An 18,531-nucleotide genomic window follows, 5' to 3' on the forward strand; every position below is an offset into this window, starting at 1 on the left:
ATAATTGGATGCTCCAGGCTAAACTTGTTCTGAGGATTTAGTGACTTGCTGTGGCCATCTAGCAAGTCTGTGGCAGAAATACACTGAAAATACAATTTGAGAGGAGTTGAACCTCCCAGGTGTCTGTATTAACCATATAGCACTCCTGGTATCTGGTAAAAATGTGCAGACTTCACTGCTTTTAAGTGTTTTTATCCAGCAAAAGAACAGCAGCAGGACTTAAAAATCACTGGTGAGATTGTTCTGTGAAAGTATAGCTTAATGGCTCAATTCCGGCCCTGACCTGGAAAGCTAACTGCTAGTGATGGATGAGGAGCTGTCTTACGCATCTCATCTTGTCAGCCCTCATTGTTCTGTCTTTAGCAGGAAAAATGAAGTTTACTTTGAAGACTTTGAAGGTGCCTGAAATGTTGTGATTGTTAAAAAAACATTACAACTGTCTGCTTTTCCATTCCTCCAACCCAAATATTGCATCAATATTTCCTAATGAGAAATAATTGTATTTCAATTTTAAGTGACACAAGTGCTATTGTTTGCACAAAATGTGAGAATCTAGTAAGACATCAGGCATATGTTTAGAGGGATAATGCATGAGAAATCAGTTCTCTCTTCTCAGGGAGCTGAGCCTTGCAAAGGAAGATGACAGATACATGTGTTTATAGACAGACTCCAGAGCTGGCTGTATTTGCTTATCATTTGTCATAAATGTGGAGCCTTGCAGCACAAAGTACTAGTACAGCATAAGCTGGAACATATGCTCCTCTTCAACAGATGTGGCATGAATCGTAATGCTCACTGGATGTTTCAGGTTGATGACCAGCAAGAGGATTTATTCTAGTAAGATGGTGTGAGTAACCTTGAGCCTTCCCAGGTATTGTTTGCCTAATCTATGGAAAAAATCCCTGATGGAGCAGGCAAAGTATGGCCTGGCATGGCTGGCAATTCATAACTGCTGAAGCAGCCGTCCGGACTTACCTGATACATTGCTTGGATATGATGTTGCAAAAATGTTGGGATAAAAATGCTTACTTGAAGCTTGTGCTTTGATGTGACCTGTACCATGACCTGATAGTTCAATATTTCTCTCCAATCGACTCATTGCTCTCCATAGACTTAGTATTCAAACAGAAATAACTCACCACTCAGAGTGGTGAAAGCCCTGGGTCTTGTTTTCAATGACTTTCCTATAACCAGAAAATACATGGTTATATTTTTCCCTCTTTTTTTATCTTCTCTGCCCTTACCAAAATGTATGTGATACTGATACAGGCTTTGTTTTTAGAAGATGTGTTAATAATACACCCTCTGTATGTCATCTCTTTCTGAGTATTTATTCCAGGCTGAGCTGTAATGAGTTAAGAATAATCAGCAGAACTCCAATACACTTGTCTTTCTGATTTACTGACAAAAAAAAACCCAAACTCCCAAACACTTCACTTATGAAATCTTACTGTCGCAGTCAAGAGAAACTAATAGAATGAATTATGTACGAGCTGCATGTCTTAGGTATGAAAATGTAGCATAAAGCCAAGAGGAAAAGTTTAGAGAAAAAATTTCCTAGAAAATATTCATCCATGTTGTAAAAACAAAGATAAATTTTGCCGCATCTGGTAATTAATATGCCACACTCTGCTCTTACTCAATGTTCACCCTGTTCATCTTAAGCAACACTTACTCAACCCTGAGTTCTTCCCACATACCAAGATACTAATCTGTTTCTCATGCAAACAGTCACCAATCTGAAATTGCTACAACACACCATCGTAGACTTGATTTAATAGCTGTTTTTGCTTGCTTTCTTTTGTTGTTAAGGATAAAGAATCCAAAGTGGATCAAAGTCCCTTCTGTCTCTGGAGCTGGACCTGTGCCCCTGCTTTTTGCCCCATTGTTTAGACTTGCATGCTGTGAAGTTTCAGAAGTTGTATCCACCACCCATCTGTATTTGCCTTAAATCAGGCAAAGGCAACTTCTTAAATGGATTTTAGGCGTTTAATTTTTCTTTGCTTTGCTGGGCATAAGATTGGTCTGATGTTTTTGCAGGCTTTGCTTTCATTGGCTTCTAAAATTATTTTATAAGGTGTTTCTGATTTGAATCATTAGGTTATTGGGTGAGTCCAGCTGTGCCCCTTATCCAGAAGTGCTCTGCTTCAGGGGGCTACAGAAAGAATCAAACTTGTGCTGAAGGTTACAAGTGCAAATACTATCATGACAACTGATTTTGATTATTGATGGGTGGGTGAGAGTATCTATACAAATGCACATAAGTGTGTGCCTCTTGCTAATGCTATATATCTCTGTTGAGCTGAGGAATGACCCATGTGCCTTTTATTCGGAGTGAGTGTTCACTAAGATAAGAGCTGCTACAGCCCTCTTGTGATCACCAGTAATGAGCCATGTTCAGGTGTGGAGTCGACTGCCTGGGTAGGTGACAAGTGGACAGGTGATAGCTGGAACACAGCTGTAGTTGGAGCCATTTACATCTAGGAGGGCTGGTAAGACCGTTTTACTAGCCACACCTTTAAGTTTGCTGGGTGCTCTTCGTTGGCTCTCCTGGGATGGAGAGAGGGCACAGGCATATTTATGCCTTTCCTGGACTCAAAGCCTTCCAGCCCTTCTAAGTGAGCTGGTGGTGAATGGTGTGGTCACAGTGCTGAGCAGGAGCTGGGCTGCCCTGGAGCACAGGAGAGGTGGTTTCTTGTTACAATGACCTGCAAGGTGGCTGGAGGCCAGGAGAGGACAACCTGGCTGCCATTAAGCCTCCACATACTGAACCACTAGGCCCTGTTCAGGTATATTTTGACCTGAATGGCTTGCCTTTTGCTGATGGATAAAGATGATCACTAAAACTAAATTATGTTCGTTTCTGCTCTTTCTCTTTTTCCCCTCCCTTCTTTGATCAATGGTCAGGGTATAAATGGACTTGTTGGCTGGCTGTTTGGGAGATACCTATTCTTTGTACAAATACCTGCCTTCAATTAGTCTTACGTTATTATTTAATTAGTTATCTACTCAGGCAGCTAAATCAGTGCTGTAGCACACATGCAGCTGTACACACAGCACAAACTACAAATGACAGAGGATACTGGAAGCAAATTGTGTTTAGGAAATCTGCTGGTTCAAAATTGCTCATTCAAAGTATTTGATGAACAGCTTCAAGTAAGATAAATGTCCAAAAGGCCATGAATGATTCATTAAAACAAGGGAAATAAATTCAATGAAGCATTCAATCATCATGAATAATTCATTGTACTCTAATATGTTTAGGAGTGATATTTAAAAAGTATTTCCTAGGCTTATAATTCATAAACCTGACAAAAAACTGATCTAGAAAGAGGGTACGTTATTTATTCCAGGGCCAAAGTCCGGTGTTGAAATTGTGTGAACTGAAATCTCTTAGTGGGTTCAGATGCAACTCATGGTATTTCATACTTCTTAAATGACTCAAAATCTTCCCTCAGGGATGAGTTGTTAAAGCTCCCATCAGGTCAAATCCCAGAAGAAGTGTAACCGCAGTGGAGCGAAAGGTATGGAAATTTCAAATGTATAACCTTCAATATCAAAGTGCTCTTAGAGCTTGAAATTTGTTCAGCCTGAGGCATCTCTCCCCAAGCCTCTGTCATCTGTCATGCTGTGGCAGCAGACAGAGCAGAGAGATGGAAGGGGAATAATACAGTCACATGAGGACAATGTCATGTCATGTAAAGAGTTGTGATCTGAGCAGAAGTCGTGTTTTTGGATAGGTAACCATTCCTCTTTATTTATCAGTTTAAGCTTTTAATTCTTTGGCCGCTATGGGTATCCCTTTTTTCTGCTACTGTGAGGATCAGCAAATTATTGTGAGGGTGACTGGCGACATCTCCACTCTGCAGTGCCATGTCCGTGGTCCCTAACATGTGATGCTGCAATGGTGTCTGATGGTGTTTCACTTTAACACTTTCTGTGGTCTTTTACTGCTCCATGCTTTCTCCAACATTTATGTCTTTAATTATGAGCATGTTCTTTTCCATTCAGAGAGGACCCAGACACACAGATCCCAGAGGCACTGGTGACTCTGCTGCTAGGGAGGGTGTGGTTTTGGGCACTGCAACATGAGCCCAATGCTGACAAGGACGTCTCAGCATCCTCCTTGCTTCTCTGGAAGGTGCCCTCATGTCCCATCTGTAAAACCTCCCACCAGTTTCTCTGAGCACTGTAAAAACCCCCAGTGAGGGATCCACTCACTTGCAATAGTAGGAACTCAGATGGGTCACAGGCATGTCCCTTCCCACTGCTGCCAAGATAGGGGAAACCCAACCTTTTGCATTCACTGTTCTCCTCCCCTGTTTGCAGGTATCACTTCAGAGATGGCAAAGGGAACAGGAGGCAGAATGTGTTCCTGGAGGTAAAGTAAGAAATAAAATGCAGCCGTGAACTGACTTGTTGTAAAACCAGTTTGCGCTTGACCTCAGTCTCTGTTAGGTGAGCCTGTACGGATCTTGTTGTTTTGGTGGGTTTGCTTTGCATTTTTATCTATGTGAGATGGGAAGGACAACTCATATTTTGGAGTTCCAGGGCGCAAATATGATGCCTTCTGTATCATAAATTTAAAAAAAAATAGATTTAAATTGCATTACATAGGACATGAAAGATGATCCTACTTCTGTTTAAGGCATCAGCACTGTAATAATAAGGAAACCTATGACAGCAGATGTAAAAATAGCTGTCATTTAATATGCTCATCTGATTGGCCTTAAACAAAGAGAAGTATATGCCATGCTTGCTGTCTTACTAATAAAGTAATTGTGTTGCTTTGCATCGATCTCTGGAATGTTTAATTTTAAAGGGGTGCAGCCTGAGGAATTGGTGCAGAGGGATGCTGGGGAGAGATCAGGTTTAGCAGTCTTGATGGGATTTCAAGCTCCAGTGCTGTAATGCTGGTCCCCCCACAGGGCAGATGAGCAGGTAAAGAATTTCCTTTGGAGCAGGAAGATTACACGAGTGAGGCTGGGGTTTTAGGCACGATTTAAACAACGTGTGCAGACATCTATAACCAGGCACTGTGCTGCAAGGTTTCCATTTCAACTGCTGACTAGCAGTGCCCCCAGCATCTTTCCACCCAGATCAGGTGGGCCAGGAGCAGTGCAGAGGACACTGCCCTGTGTGGGCTGGTGGAACTGGGGTGGCACTTCCCAATGGAGATGCTGCCACCTGGGGATTGCTGCTGGCCTCCTTGCATAGGTGTGAGGTGAAACCTCCCTGAGCCCAAGGACCCCTGCTACCATCCCTCTGAGAACACAGGGGTGACAAACAGGTTTGGCTCAGACCCTATTAGCAGTTAAGGGTTGCTTTTCCTTCTCTACAGGCCACTTTCCTTTTAAGCCATTAGCTTTTCCCCTCTCTATCCTTGACAGAATGAGGTAAGGGTCTAGGACAAGGCTTCCTAGAGCTACTACTGCCTTCCAGCACTGCAGAACGGGTGCTGTGAACCAGAGCATCAGCTTTTCCCACCCTAACTGCCAAGTGCTGATAAGCCCTTTTCCCGGGACTGATCCTCCCTCACTCAGGCTTCCTCTCAGGCTTTTTTTTCCCCTCCTTTTCCCTGGGTAGGTGATCCAGCCAAGGCTCATCAGGAGTAGTGTCAGCTGAGCCAGGATCATCTCATTATTTGAGACTGTAAGCCAGTAACAGAGTTTGTTCCCTGTTGTGCGCTCGTCTTTGATTCTGCATGCTGTATCTCATCGCTTTGTGATGAAGCTTCATCTTTGCAGCTTGCTGCTGCAGGTGATTTGTCAGGCACAAAGCCCCTTCTCTAGTTTCATGGCAAGCTTAGGGGTACGCAAGCCCAGAGCTGAAAGATGTGGAGACCAAGCAGGCTCCTGGCTGGGACCTGGTAATGAGAGTCACTGGAGGGGAGGTGGCTGCTGATGCTTTGCTGCTCTTTAAAAGCCATCAGTGACACAGACACGGCACTGCTGAGACCAGCGGAAAGCTGTGAGATGAGCCCGACTCGAGACTCTCCACTAGGATAAATTCACAAATGCTGGTAGACAGGATTTATACATGTAGCGGTGAAGGTGAGGGAAGTTTGAACCTGCTTTGTGAAAACTTGTATTTTTAAAGTTAGAAAAGAACAGGTGATTCTCTGAGCAGCTGATGAAGTTTTGGCTTTATTGCTCTCAATTGGAGTGAGATGGCCAGGCAGCACTGACATACTGCTGCAGCCTGAGGACCTTAACAGGATCTTTCTTGTATGAAATTGCATACATTAATGCTTTGGACCTCTGCTCTCCTTCCCAATGGCCTGTTTCGACCAAATTGATTGCAAAGTTAACTCAAGGGGGAGTGCTGGACAAGCAGCGGAGCTTCCTTGGAAAGCAAAGGGAAAAGTGTGTTCCCGTAATGTGAACAATAAGTAGCAAGTTGAAACCTGCGTTAAATTCTCTTTCCCAAGTCCTTTCTTTAAAGGCATTAAAGATCCAAACCTATTTAGAATGGTCCAATCTTGCTAAATTGATTTTAAAATAAATCAAATGGCACAATAACCCCAAACTGGTATAATGAAACTGTTACAACCCTTATTTAAATTACTTCACTTTAATCAGCAAATTAAGGCTCAACTATGTGATCAGTTTTTATTAGTTTAGCAAGTTTTGGTACAAATACATGGTCAAGTGATTTACCATTAATTAGGGTAAGCCATTTCAGTCAGTGATTAAATTTACATTTGAACACACATATCCAGATTTAATTAGATTGGTATTAAGCTGGGTTTTGTTAAACTAGTTTAACACAAGCACGTGCACGGTTTGGCTCTACCTGATGCTTTTTAAACCTGGGGGTTACCTGGCTCCATCCTGGGGGTCCTCAGACCCACAAGCTCTGCTAAGCCCTGGGGGTGGTGGGGAAAAGGAAGGGCTGAGCAGGCTCCTGCACCCCAGGGACTGCCCTGCATGGGGAGGGTGACATGCTGGGGCCTTGTCCTGCCACCTGAGCTCTTGAGTAAGACCCTGAGCTGCCACAGATAAGGCATGGCCACAGGGTTGATTTTTGGCACCGCACTCAGCAGGGTGGTGGGAGGATTGGCACTGTCTACTGGAGCCTTTAGATACAGCACTGGAAGCTATACACCAGCATGACTGTTGTCATTCATACGTGGATCACATCAAATACTGAACTTAAAGAGGAAGTGCAAGACTTATGATCTTGAGCGGGAGAGTGTATGTTTCCATTTTCAATGTAAGAAACACCTCTCCTGATTGAAAGAAACATCTTTCAGTGTAAAAAACAATTACTGCTGATTCCCCTTCTGTGTGATGGTTGTATACTTGCACTCCCCTTGCTGAAGGGTGTTTCCTTTCCAGGGTGCTGTAGTTGGCTTTCTCCACAATACCAGCAACTTCAGCTTTCTGGAGAACATGTGATGGCAGTCTCCCATGCTACCAGCTTGTCAGACAGAACTCGGCATGCCAGCCGATACTAATGGAGACAGGCTGGGGAGTTTTGTTCCTGTTTCATTGCTTAGCTGGAAACTTACAGGCACAGCTTCCTGAATGCCAGTGTAATGGGCAAGCATAAATGCCCTGTTCACACAAGTTTCTATGCAAAAAAAATCCTCAAGGGTTTTCTAACAATGTGGGACAAGCTGGAGATAAGCCAGCTGATGCTGGTATTGTTCACCAGTGTAGAGCCAGAGTATTTCTGACTGTGATATGGACAGGTTCGGGCAAGAAAGTGTTGTATGAATTACTCAGGAAGCCATCCTTCTACAGCGAGGAAATCCTGTATTGGGCTATATGTGGTTTGTAGCAGTCAGGTCTGCTTGCAGGCTCACTGATTAAGAAGTGCTACACCCTACTGATAGCTACTGAGCAAACAGACTGGCAGAGGTGGCAAGAACATCCCACTTATTAAATAAAAAATATTTTAAGAGAGAATGTGCAGTAACACCCCTATCCTTACACTCCTCCATGTCCTTGCATGTGCTCTGGAGGTCTGGCTCTCCTCAGTCCTGGGTTGCTGAGTCTCCTCAGCTGTTTGTGGTAGCAAGACACCCTCTCCATTTCTCCCGTCCTGAAATGGGGACTCAGTCACACTGCTGCTGTGACTGGCAGAGGTTCACTAGTCCACAGTACCAAATGGACTCATGTCTGCCCAGTCGTGTTGGCTGGTGCTGTAATGAATAGTATCCTGTAAAACCTGGGGGTCAGAGGAATGGCAAGTGAAGGGTGTTTATTTTGATCATGGAATCTCCCTCACAGGACCACCTAGTGGGCTGGGGGAGGAGATGTGCTAGCAGCTTTATTTCAGAGGAAATACTTAGAAAAGTAATGATTGGGGTATGAAGGCAGGTGACCAATCTTTCAGACTTGTATTATTTTGCAATTGATTATTGTACTTTTCTGCTATAGTCTGTCTAATAGTGCATTATGATAAGCTGGAGGTGCAATCCACTCGCTGTAGAAGAGCAGAGGTGCAGGAAGGGATCCCATATATTTCCTCCTGTACCTGCAATAGACGATGTGCAGCTTTGGTTCACCAGGGCAGATACCAGCCTGGGATAGCTGGTAAGAAGTCTGAGGCTTGTGTGTCAGGTACATTGTGAAAGCACCACACAAATGCCATCCCTTGTCTGTGCCTTCCGTCTTTCTGCCACTTTCTTCTACCTATTTGGATGGTGAAATTGCTGGTGCAGAGTGCTTGTCCTACATCTCAGACAGTGTCTGACATGCTGTAGCATTAACAGATCAGTTACACAGTTGTATGAAATACTGTTAACTGTGGAGAAACTTTAATGGGTGATATATACCCAAGACTTCCTTTTACCTCTGCAAATCTCCTCCGGAGAAATCATGCAGATCATATATACTGGGATACCTATTTTTAGCTCAGACTTATATGTGAATAAGTATAACATTATTCCTTATTTAGTGAACAGGATATCCTGGTTATGGAGCATTCTGAAGCAAGTGTTTAGATAACATCTATTTAAACAATGGGTGATTTAAACAACTGTAGTAAAAATTGATGTTGTGAATTCTCTCTGGTCCTGATTTTGAGGTCATGGTTATTAGTGTACAATCTATTATTTGTCTGGAGTATGCAATTGCTATTAAAAACCTCATAAACTTTTTTTTTTGTTGTTTTAAACAGGAACAAGACCACTGCTTAAGTGAAAACCAAGGAACATCAGTATTAAAATTAGCAGTGGAGTTTATAGATATTTCAATCCAAACAAATGAACTGCTACTTCTTTGAGAGACACAGAAAGAGGAAAACAAATCTGATAGCCACCACAGAAGTAAGCATTATTGCATGTGGTCCAGCTCCTGGGAAGTGGTGGAAGACCATGCAGGAAAGGTGAGGTGCATCACTGCAACTTGTTCTCCGATTCAACATATTCTTGCTAAGGGACAAGAGGAGCAAAGTACTCTGAACAAGATAATGTGGTTTGTTTCTTCTGTGATGGGTTGTAAAATGTGAACTACGGATAAGCTGTGATAATGTGGATGAACTGTACCCATTGGAAAGTAAATACAGCCCCTGCAACATCCCGTTCCAGAAGAACTGGAATGATGGGTAATGAGGAATGATGCTTGTTGCTATTTGGTAACTGAAAGCAGTTTTGTGTTTATGACCACTTCAATTCTGGTACAGCAGCCATCAAATGCCCTTAGCTCGTGCGAGCAGATAGACGGAGTGGCTCTTCAGTTGACCCTTTCCAAGTAAGGTCTGGATAGTAAAGCTGAAGACTGCTGTGAAGTCTCTCACCTTGGGTGTATTTAGCATTTTTCCCAGAGAGCCAGCCTGTGCTCAGGGAGTCACGAAGCAGCCAAGGTCCTGGAAAATAGGCTATTGGCCATCTTTTATCAGCCCAGGCTCTACAGCTCTCATCTTGCCACTGACTGAGGAAGTGAGAAAGGACTAGCTGGTAATTTAAACAGCGGTAGTAAAAATCAATGTTGTGGATTCACTCTGGTCATGATTTTGAGGTCATGGTTATTAGCATACAACCTGTTATTCTGCAGCTTGATTGAGCCTGTACCAGCGCTGTCTGGCGTGTATACAAGCACGTGCTGAGCTGGTGTTTGCATTGGTGGGTCTGGCGTGGCCGGTCGCACGCTTTCTGCCAGCTGGCCCCTGGGCTTGTCCCACTGCCTGGGGTGACATCTGCATGTTCTCCAGCCTGTGGGGCCCACAGCTGGCTGGGAGGCTGCAGCCTGTCCCCTGTCCACAGGTCCCACAGGGATAACTGCCGTGCTGCTAAGCTCCAGGTCACCTCTTGGGCAGCAGCTGCCTGACAGGCACGAAGGGCCGTGCCAGCTCCTGCAGATGTGGCTGGCTGTCTCCTGAGCGCGGACATGCAGCTAATCGAATCAACCTTGCATGAAAAGAGAGCATCATAAGCAACATGATGAATGTTTTTGTCCTCTTTTCCAGCTTTGTGAAGAAATACAGGAAAACATGAAACAAGGAGTGGGGAAGAAAGATGCTTTTCACTTGGTTGTTTTCAAAGATATGGCTGTTGTGGAATGACATTTCTGAGTAGCAAGGTTGTGGCTTCAGCTGATCTACAGCTGTCAGAAATATGTTCTTGGTCCTGGGGCACGGAATATTGTGCTGGTTGAGATGTTATAAAATTGCCTGTGGTTTCTTACCTTTACACCTGCTTTATTTTTAATTTAAAAAACCCCTCCAACACTTCTGATGATAACTCCAAGGGTCAGTGTTGGCGTGGTTAGGACATCTCTTCGTAGCTTTCAAGTGTACTCTTGACTCACCCTGGTTTTGTTGCCTGTGAATTTATTCAGGCTGCTCGACCTTGGTTACGTAGTTTGACTTTGAGTGCAGCATCTGAGCTATAAAATATAGGCTTATTTCTGTGAAATATGTTTTTTACGTACTTGAAGTTATGTTTGTTTCATATAAAGACAAATTACATAACCAAACATTTGTACAGCCTTTCTCTTGCACTTGGTTCTCCGACCCATTCCTTGTTACAGCATTTTCAGCTTGCAGGGTTCAGTTTCTTGTATTCCAGCACTGCTCCTTCACCTTCATGGGGCCACCCATGCAGCAAGTTGCAATAACGCAGTAGTAACTTGATCACCTGAAATTAAACCACAACAGAATGCTTTCATGGATGCCCCTTAAACTTCAGCAAAAGTCTTCAAAACTCAGTAAACATTTATTAAACAGAAGTTGAAGAGGATGATCCTGTCCCCATCAACATCTGCAACAGAACTAACATACATCCAGCAAAATACCTGTTTAAAAATTATCTTAAGCACCTGTGCAGAACGCAGGGGGGATGAATGCTAGAAAGAAAACAAGAGCAATGCACAATCCAGCCCTGTGGTCAAGAAACACAGTGATGGTCAAATGCTATATAAAGAAGTCTTGCCCTGAACAGGAAAAATGTCAGACCACCTTGATGACTGGATCTATGTGGTACTATGCAGCACGGTTTTCCTCTTCTCTAAATTTGAAATGCTGCCTTTTCATTTTCAGGTAATTGGAATCTTCAAAGGCTTGCAGCGGCAGGAGTTTATAATGCTAATTTCTTAAGTTTAATCATCATCACCATGGTAGAGGGCTCTTCAAGCTAAAGCTAGTTGATACACAGAGACACATCCAGAAATACAGCGTAGCTGCAGCGAGGTTGTGTCCAACATGCAGTAGACACATATGAGAAAATGCAGGTCCTAAAGGCCTCTTCAGGTCTGAAACACCCTGAAGCAGTTTGGGTTAAGTAGTTTGGGTGAAGAGGTCTTCGTGACAGACAAGTCCCAGTGGTTTCTATGGGGTTTGATGTGACTGCTCAACTCCCCAGCAGTGCCTGGAGGCTTTGCATGTGCAGCGATGTTTTTGTGCTTGTCTTCTGACCTGAATGTTTGGCTCTGCTGTTCATGGGCTTGGGGTGACGCCTGAGGTAGTGCTGGGTGTGTAATTCTGATGGATCCTCAGTTCTTCCATTTGGTTCAGGCTGAGGGTGATGCTGTGGGCAGAAGTGTCGCGACAGTCACAGTTGACAACAGTGGGCCTGATATCATACTGGCTCTCATATAACAGGTAAGGCCAGAAGTCCCTGTGTGACACATGAGTAACTTCTCCCAAGGTTCTTTCTTTCCTTTTAGTTTGTCAGCATCTGAACAATTTGGGAACATGGGAAAAAACCAACAGGCTCTTGAATGATTTGACTGCAAGCAGCTCTTAGTACAGCAGCGGACCACACGCATGCTGGTGAATTAATGGTGATGACTATGCTGTCCCTTTGGCACTGAGACCCTTATTCAGAGCTGTGAAGGCGAGAGACTCATCTGCAGCAGGACAGACCCTTAGCACTGTTATTTGAGGAAGAATGTGTGACGTGGAGCCTGTGACATGGCACCATTGCCCGGGCAGCAGCACTCCCCGACGTCACAGCTGTCCCCCTGACGTGAGGATACAGAAACACTCAGTTTTACACCCAAATACCCGCCCTGCAGTGTCCCGTTGCGGTGAGGGGGTCAGGGGAACGTGTGTTTGGTGCTCAGAGTGCGGCTCACGCTTCGCTTTCGGGGCCAGCACCGGGAGCGGCGGGGAAGGCGCCGCCCGGCCGTCCTCGCGCTCCTCCCGCGGCCGCGCTCCCTCAGCGCGGCGGGAAGGAGCGGGCGGCGCCGCCGCTCCCCGCCCCGCGGGCGGCCCCGGCCCGGCCGGACAACGCCCCCGGCCCTCACGCCGCGGCCGGGCCCGCCGCCCGCGGCATTTCCTCTGAGCTCACTGGGCGGCTGACGCGGCGCCGCTTCCCTCGGAAGAGGAAGGAAGGCTCGCAGCGGAGCGGCGGCGGCAGGCAGGGGGGTGCGCGGCTACCGCCGTGCCGGGAGCGGGCGGGGGGGGGGACAGCGGCGCGGCCCGCGCTGGGGGCGGCCGGGGCGGAGGACGGGGGCGGCGGGGGCGGGCGCTCCCCGCCCGCGGGGCCGGGCGGCGGCCACCCCCGTGGCCCGAGGCCCCGCCGCGCCGTGCCCGTCTACACCCTCAACGTGCGGGTGTTCTGGCCGCTGCTGACCGCCCTCTGCACCGCGCTGCTCTGCCTCTACCAGGCCCTGCGGGGCGGTGCGGCCGGAGAGGGCGCGGCGGAGGCGGGCTCCGTCCCGCTCCTCAAGGGCTCGGCGCTCCTGCTGCTGGGCTGCCTGCTGGCCCGCTGCTGCGGCGCGGCGGGCGGTGGCCCGAGGCCCGGCGGGGAGCGGGCGGCGGGGCCGGCGGGGGCGCGGCGAGGCGCCCTGGAGAGCTTCTACGCGCGGCAGCTGCGGCTCTCGCCCCATGTGCTGGGGCACAGCAAGGCGCACGTCGGGCGCGTCGTGGCCGAGCTGGTGCGCGCCGCCAAGGCGCAGGGGCTGCAGCCCGGCCCGCTGGCCCTCAGCCTGCGCGGGGACTTCGTGCGCATCGGCAGCGCCTACGAGCAGCACAAGGTGCGCAGCCCCGACTGCTTCGACATCCTGGTGCCCCTGCGGCTGCCGCCGCACCTGGAGCCGCAGCCGCGCAGCGCCGAGGGGCTGGGGCCGTGCGGTGCCTTCGTCTGCGGCCTGCGGGCCAGGGCCGGCTGGCCGCGCCGTCACCGGCCCTTCGCCGAGGGCTTCTGTGTGGAGCTGCAGGGCCGCAGCCACCTCTCCTCGGGGCTAGTGCTGCGCTGGTTCCAGGGCCACATGCAGCGCTGCCTGGGCGCCGTGCGGTACCGGCTGCAGGAGCGCTGCCGCATCAGCCTCTCAGCCTGCCCCGGGCACCCGCCCACGCTGCACATCCTGCCCTGCTCCGACTACGTCTGCTGCCACATCTCCATGGCCGTGCGCCTCATCCCTGCCATCCCTCTCGGCGACGCGCTCTACCTCACAGCCCTGCCACCCGAGGGCCCGCGGGCCCCCCCGGCCCCAGAGGCCCTCTGGGGCCTCAACACGTCGCGGCAGGAGCAGCGGCTGCTGAGCTGGCTGAAGGAGCAGGTGCCGGCCTCCTCTTGCCACCTCAAGTGCCTGCAGATCCTCAAGGGCCTGCGGGACCTCCGCGGGCAGGGCCTGGAGGAGCCTTTCTGCTCCCAGTGGGGTAGGGTGCTCTCCTCCTATGTGCTGAAGACAGCCCTCTTCTCGCTGCTGCTGCAGGGGCCCTTGGAGGCCTGGGATGAGCGGTTCCTGGTGGAGCGGCTGGAGGACCTGGTGCTGTACCTCAGGGACTGCCTGCGCAAGCAGGTGCTGATGCATTTCTTCCTGAGCAATGCCAGCCTCCCCGAGGCCGTGGCGCTACCCCGCTTCCTCAAGGAAGCCACCCCCGTGAACTTGCTGGCCGCCTTTGACGGGCCCACGCTGGACCTGGCTGCCTTCCAGCTCATCAACACCTGGATCCAGGCCCCGCACGTCATCAGGATGTACAGCAGCCCCCGGTACTTGCGACCAGTGCCCGCCCTGTGCCGGCATGTTGCCGAAGCCAGGCGGGAGCCGCCGGGAGAGTGAGCCAGTGGCTGGGCGAGCCGGGGCAGCGCGTGCTCCCAGCCCGCTGGGCCGTCGGGAGCCTGTGTCTGCCCAAGGAAGGTGGGACCCGTTTAAATGTGGTTCGGTGGCATTTGTTGTCCCTGACCCGAGAATACTGGGAAACCAGAGGCCAGGACTGAAATGAAATTGTGATTTTTTTTGTTTGTTTGTTTGTTTCTTAATCTCATGTTCATGAGATTTCTTCATTGTTCATAGGAAAATTGTGAAATTTCTGGGGAAGCGCCTCAGTCGAGAAGTGTTATGTTCAGCTGGCTGGCTGCAAACCCAAATTTAACAGGCTCAGACTGACATTCTAGAAATCCATGTTAACTTGTTGTCTTAGCAGCAAAATTGACCCTTCTCTGAAATCTGCTTTTTATGATACAAAATTCATTTGGGATTTAAAAAATCCTCTAAATGCAAACAACACCCCCACCCTTCCCCCCAAAATGTACCAAGATGCTCTTAAAATGTGATAAGCTCTGGAGTATGAGTGTGGGTCAGAGTTTGAAATGCTCAACGACATACTTTAAATTGCCCATGCAATCAAACATATTATGCTGAATAGAAATATAGTGTGTGTGTTAATGTCAAATTGAGAGAAGAAGCAAAATCTCTCCCATAACAGTATGAAGAATCTAGTTGCACATTTCCATGTTCAAATGAAGGTTATACTGAAGGATTGAAATACAGAGAAAAGGAAACAAATAGCACTTTATTTTTACAAAGGCCTTCTTTTTAGGATAATTGGCTGCACTAAATATTGCTGTGGAGGAGGCATTAGTATTTTGTTAAAGGAATTGCGTTTGAATTATCCCAAAGAAAACCTTTTAAGTAAATACATGGAGGTTCATTTGTTTGTGGGTTCTTGTTGAGTTTTATTAATTTTTTCTGTCTTCAAGTATTATTTTCTTAGAACTTGCTTTACCTCAAGGACCAACAACAAAACAAATTCTGTATTATTTTTTGGAACAAACCTTAAGCCAGTTCAAATCTCAGTGCTGTAAACTGACTGCTGCACCTTCCTGCCCTCTGGTAGGAGTTTGGTGGGATTTTTAGATGACTGCCTAACCAGTTGTCTGTTCGTGGCAGTGTTTTGACCAAATAACCTGATGGGATTTTCTCATGCTGTGCTATAGCAGATCTTTATCTTATTGCGGGGAGGAGGAAGTGAAATATTTCAGGGTACTTCAAAATTATTTAGCACTGATTCATGGTACAGTGGCAGTCTTAGGCTATGGATTCTGGTGTCCTCTAAATGTAAATGTCATCCAGATAATTTCCACTTCATGCCTGGTTATATCCCATAACTTTGCTCAAATAACCTGGCGAGTTGTAATGCAGCCAGCGCTGCAGGTGTCCTTAGCTCCCAGTGCAGGTACCTGGTGTGTGGGAACCTGACATGTCCCAGGTTGTCAGCAAATTCAGAATTTCAAATCTTTGCTTTATTGGGTCACTGCTCAAGTATTTGATGTATTAAGACCCAAAATATGTTGCTGAATTGCTGGTGCTCAGGAAGGTGAGCGTGTGCCTTATTACCCCACTGTACTGTGTTCTAAGTGGGCTGTCCAAAATTAATTATAACTGATGAAGTGTAACTTCTGGGAAGCTTTAGGATAACTTGGAGTTACTAATATATTCCTCCTCTCCCTGATGTACATAGAGATACCGGTGTGCTTTATTCACATTTCTATGCATCAGAGCACAAAACAAACATTTTCGAAACCTATGAAGCTTTATAAAAATCTATTTTTCTAAATGGAAACACTCCCTAGGCAGATGTTTGCCTACTTCTGTCTATTTTTTTAACTGCTCTTGGAGTCTTATTTTCAGGTAATTGTAGCCTAGGTCACACCCGCAAGTTGGGTTATTTTTACATATGAAGCACTGTGCTTCTTTCTACAAATACAAATATTGTATTTATAGGTAGTCTGATCAAATGTTCTTTGCACATGGTATTTAAGGCTAAATGAGCTACCTTAGTGTTTTGATTTTTTTTTTTTTTTTGGTAGTAGACCATGATACATACTATTTTTGCAGTCTTGTGTTACTTGGTATTTGAAATAAGATGCAGTTCTGCAATCAAGGCAGTTAAATCTTTTGCCCAAAGAAGGACTAGATGATCAGCCCAGGGTATTGTGGCTGCCTGAACTCATGACATAAAAACCCTCTAGCTGTTAATTCTGGCATCATAACCACTTCAGTAAGCTGCCGGTTCATTTACATCCCTGCATCCCTGTGTCTGAAAAGCAATCTTTTCACTGAAAGGGGATGCACATGTGGTGTGTATTTAGTATTGCTGCAATACGTGGAAATCTGTAATAGACTTGGTAAGGGCTTTCTCACTAAAATGCAGTAATGCCAGGAGAGGACAGTTGCATCAGGAAATGCATGACAAGGAGAGATGGTGGAGAATATAAATAGTTTAGAAAATGAAAGTTGGGCTGAGAGTTGAGTGGGAATGATGGTAAACTCTCAGTGAAGACACACTGCAAACAAACCACAGGACATGGGGATAAAATTGGGAGGAGAGCTATTGAAAGCAAGGTGTATTTGGAGTGTAGAGGTAAGAGACTGAAGTGGGTTTTGCTCTGACAATATTTTCAAAGTGGTTGAATCCATCAGGGCTGAACAGTGAGGCAAACCCTCAGTTGATTAGTCATGTAGGTAGATCTTCAGTGTGACTTCTTCAGCAAGGCATTTTGAGTGTTTGATGGCTGGTGATGGGGTAATATGTATGCATTTGCTCTAACCTGAGGCCTGGGCAAGCTTTCTTGAGAAGAGGGGGCTTCCTGCCAGTAAGGCAATGTGCATTGAGGTCTGAGAAAATCTCAGACTAACTTGTGGCTCTGTTGTACAACTGAGATATTGAGTGTATTTTCTTTATCCGCTATAAAGCGTGCATTCATGAATACGATTGACAAAAGGAGCTGATAAAAGTTGGGTTCTGTAATGGCATTCATCTTGTTCCACAACAAATGTACCAGCACTGTTACCTGGGGCGTGCTGGAGTTATAGGGCCTTACCTGCAAGAAGCTGTATAGAGAACTTGACCTGCCTGAGTAATCCCACGGGCCTTTTGCCTTTTCCCTCTTCTCCCAACCCCTGGATGCTGTACACAGAACAGGGCTATGAATAGGTATTTGTTAAGGTTGTAACTCTTATAATGTATCATAGATTCATCCTGGTTGCCTCTGTGTGTGTAAACTGAAACACAAACACAGAAGAAAGTGTTATTTAGTACTAATGTGGGTTCTTGGTTCTCTTTGTCTGCAACCTAGTTTTGCAGAGACTCTGTGCAAATGAAGTTGTTTTTATTGAATACTGATTGGGAAGAGGAGTCACACCTGCAAGAGAATAAGTTTATTTACAGTACCAAAACATGTATATGTGACCTTGTTTTGTATTGAAAAATGCTATGTATTTCTCAAAGACATCATTATTTCTTACCTGACTAAATATCTCGAAAACATTCCTCTTTTGATTTTGAATCTCTGCAGAGTAATGTAAATTTTAAGTGTCTCTTTGTAATGGACATTCTTGGTACAACTATTTTTTGCTGGTTAATAATCAGACCAAAGATTAAACTAAAGTGTTCAGCTGCTATTGTTTTTAAAAAAGAAAAGTGTTTGTAGGCTCAAAGTGTCAGCCCATTTTAATTAAAAGTTTATAAATTCATTTCCTATTTAATATCTAAATACATTTGCACTTTTGTTTCCATAAAAAGTTGTTGGTTTTGTTTTAATATTTCACTGTAGTAATAAACAGCTGTTTGAAAGCATCTATGCCTCAAGATTTAAATTCCTTGTTGTCTTTTCTCAGTAAAAGCTACCTGCAGCCACAAAACTGCAATCGGCAGGTTTATATGCTCTTGAGGAGGAGATTCCTAAGGAGGCAAAGCCAAGGGAAAGCAGGAGGTCCACGCCTTGGGACTTGGGCAGAGGGATACGGGAGGAGAGCCAGGAGAGAGACCAGAGCATGGCTGGCACTGTCTGTGGTGGCATTGACTTCTGGAATGAAGCACATTGGAGTTTGTGGCTGCCTTGCTCAGAGGTTA

At 46.4% G+C, this 18,531-nt stretch overlaps 1 protein-coding gene across 1 annotated transcript; it reads left to right on the forward strand.

The window, feature by feature from the left end:
- Positions 1-12,935: 12,935 nt before the first annotated feature.
- ITPRIPL2 (ITPRIP like 2) lies at positions 12,936-18,249 on the forward strand (the record flags this gene model as incomplete). Its single annotated transcript, XM_032983783.2, has 1 exon — positions 12,936-18,249. A coding segment is annotated over one exon (1,521 nt), but the record flags the coding sequence as incomplete, so codon positions are not given.
- Positions 18,250-18,531: the final 282 nt, after the last annotated feature.

This window comes from Tyto alba, unplaced genomic scaffold, assembly GCF_018691265.1.
Source record: "Tyto alba isolate M040663 unplaced genomic scaffold, T.alba_DEE_v4.0 Super-Scaffold_28, whole genome shotgun sequence".
Taxonomy (NCBI): domain Eukaryota; kingdom Metazoa; phylum Chordata; class Aves; order Strigiformes; family Tytonidae; genus Tyto; species Tyto alba.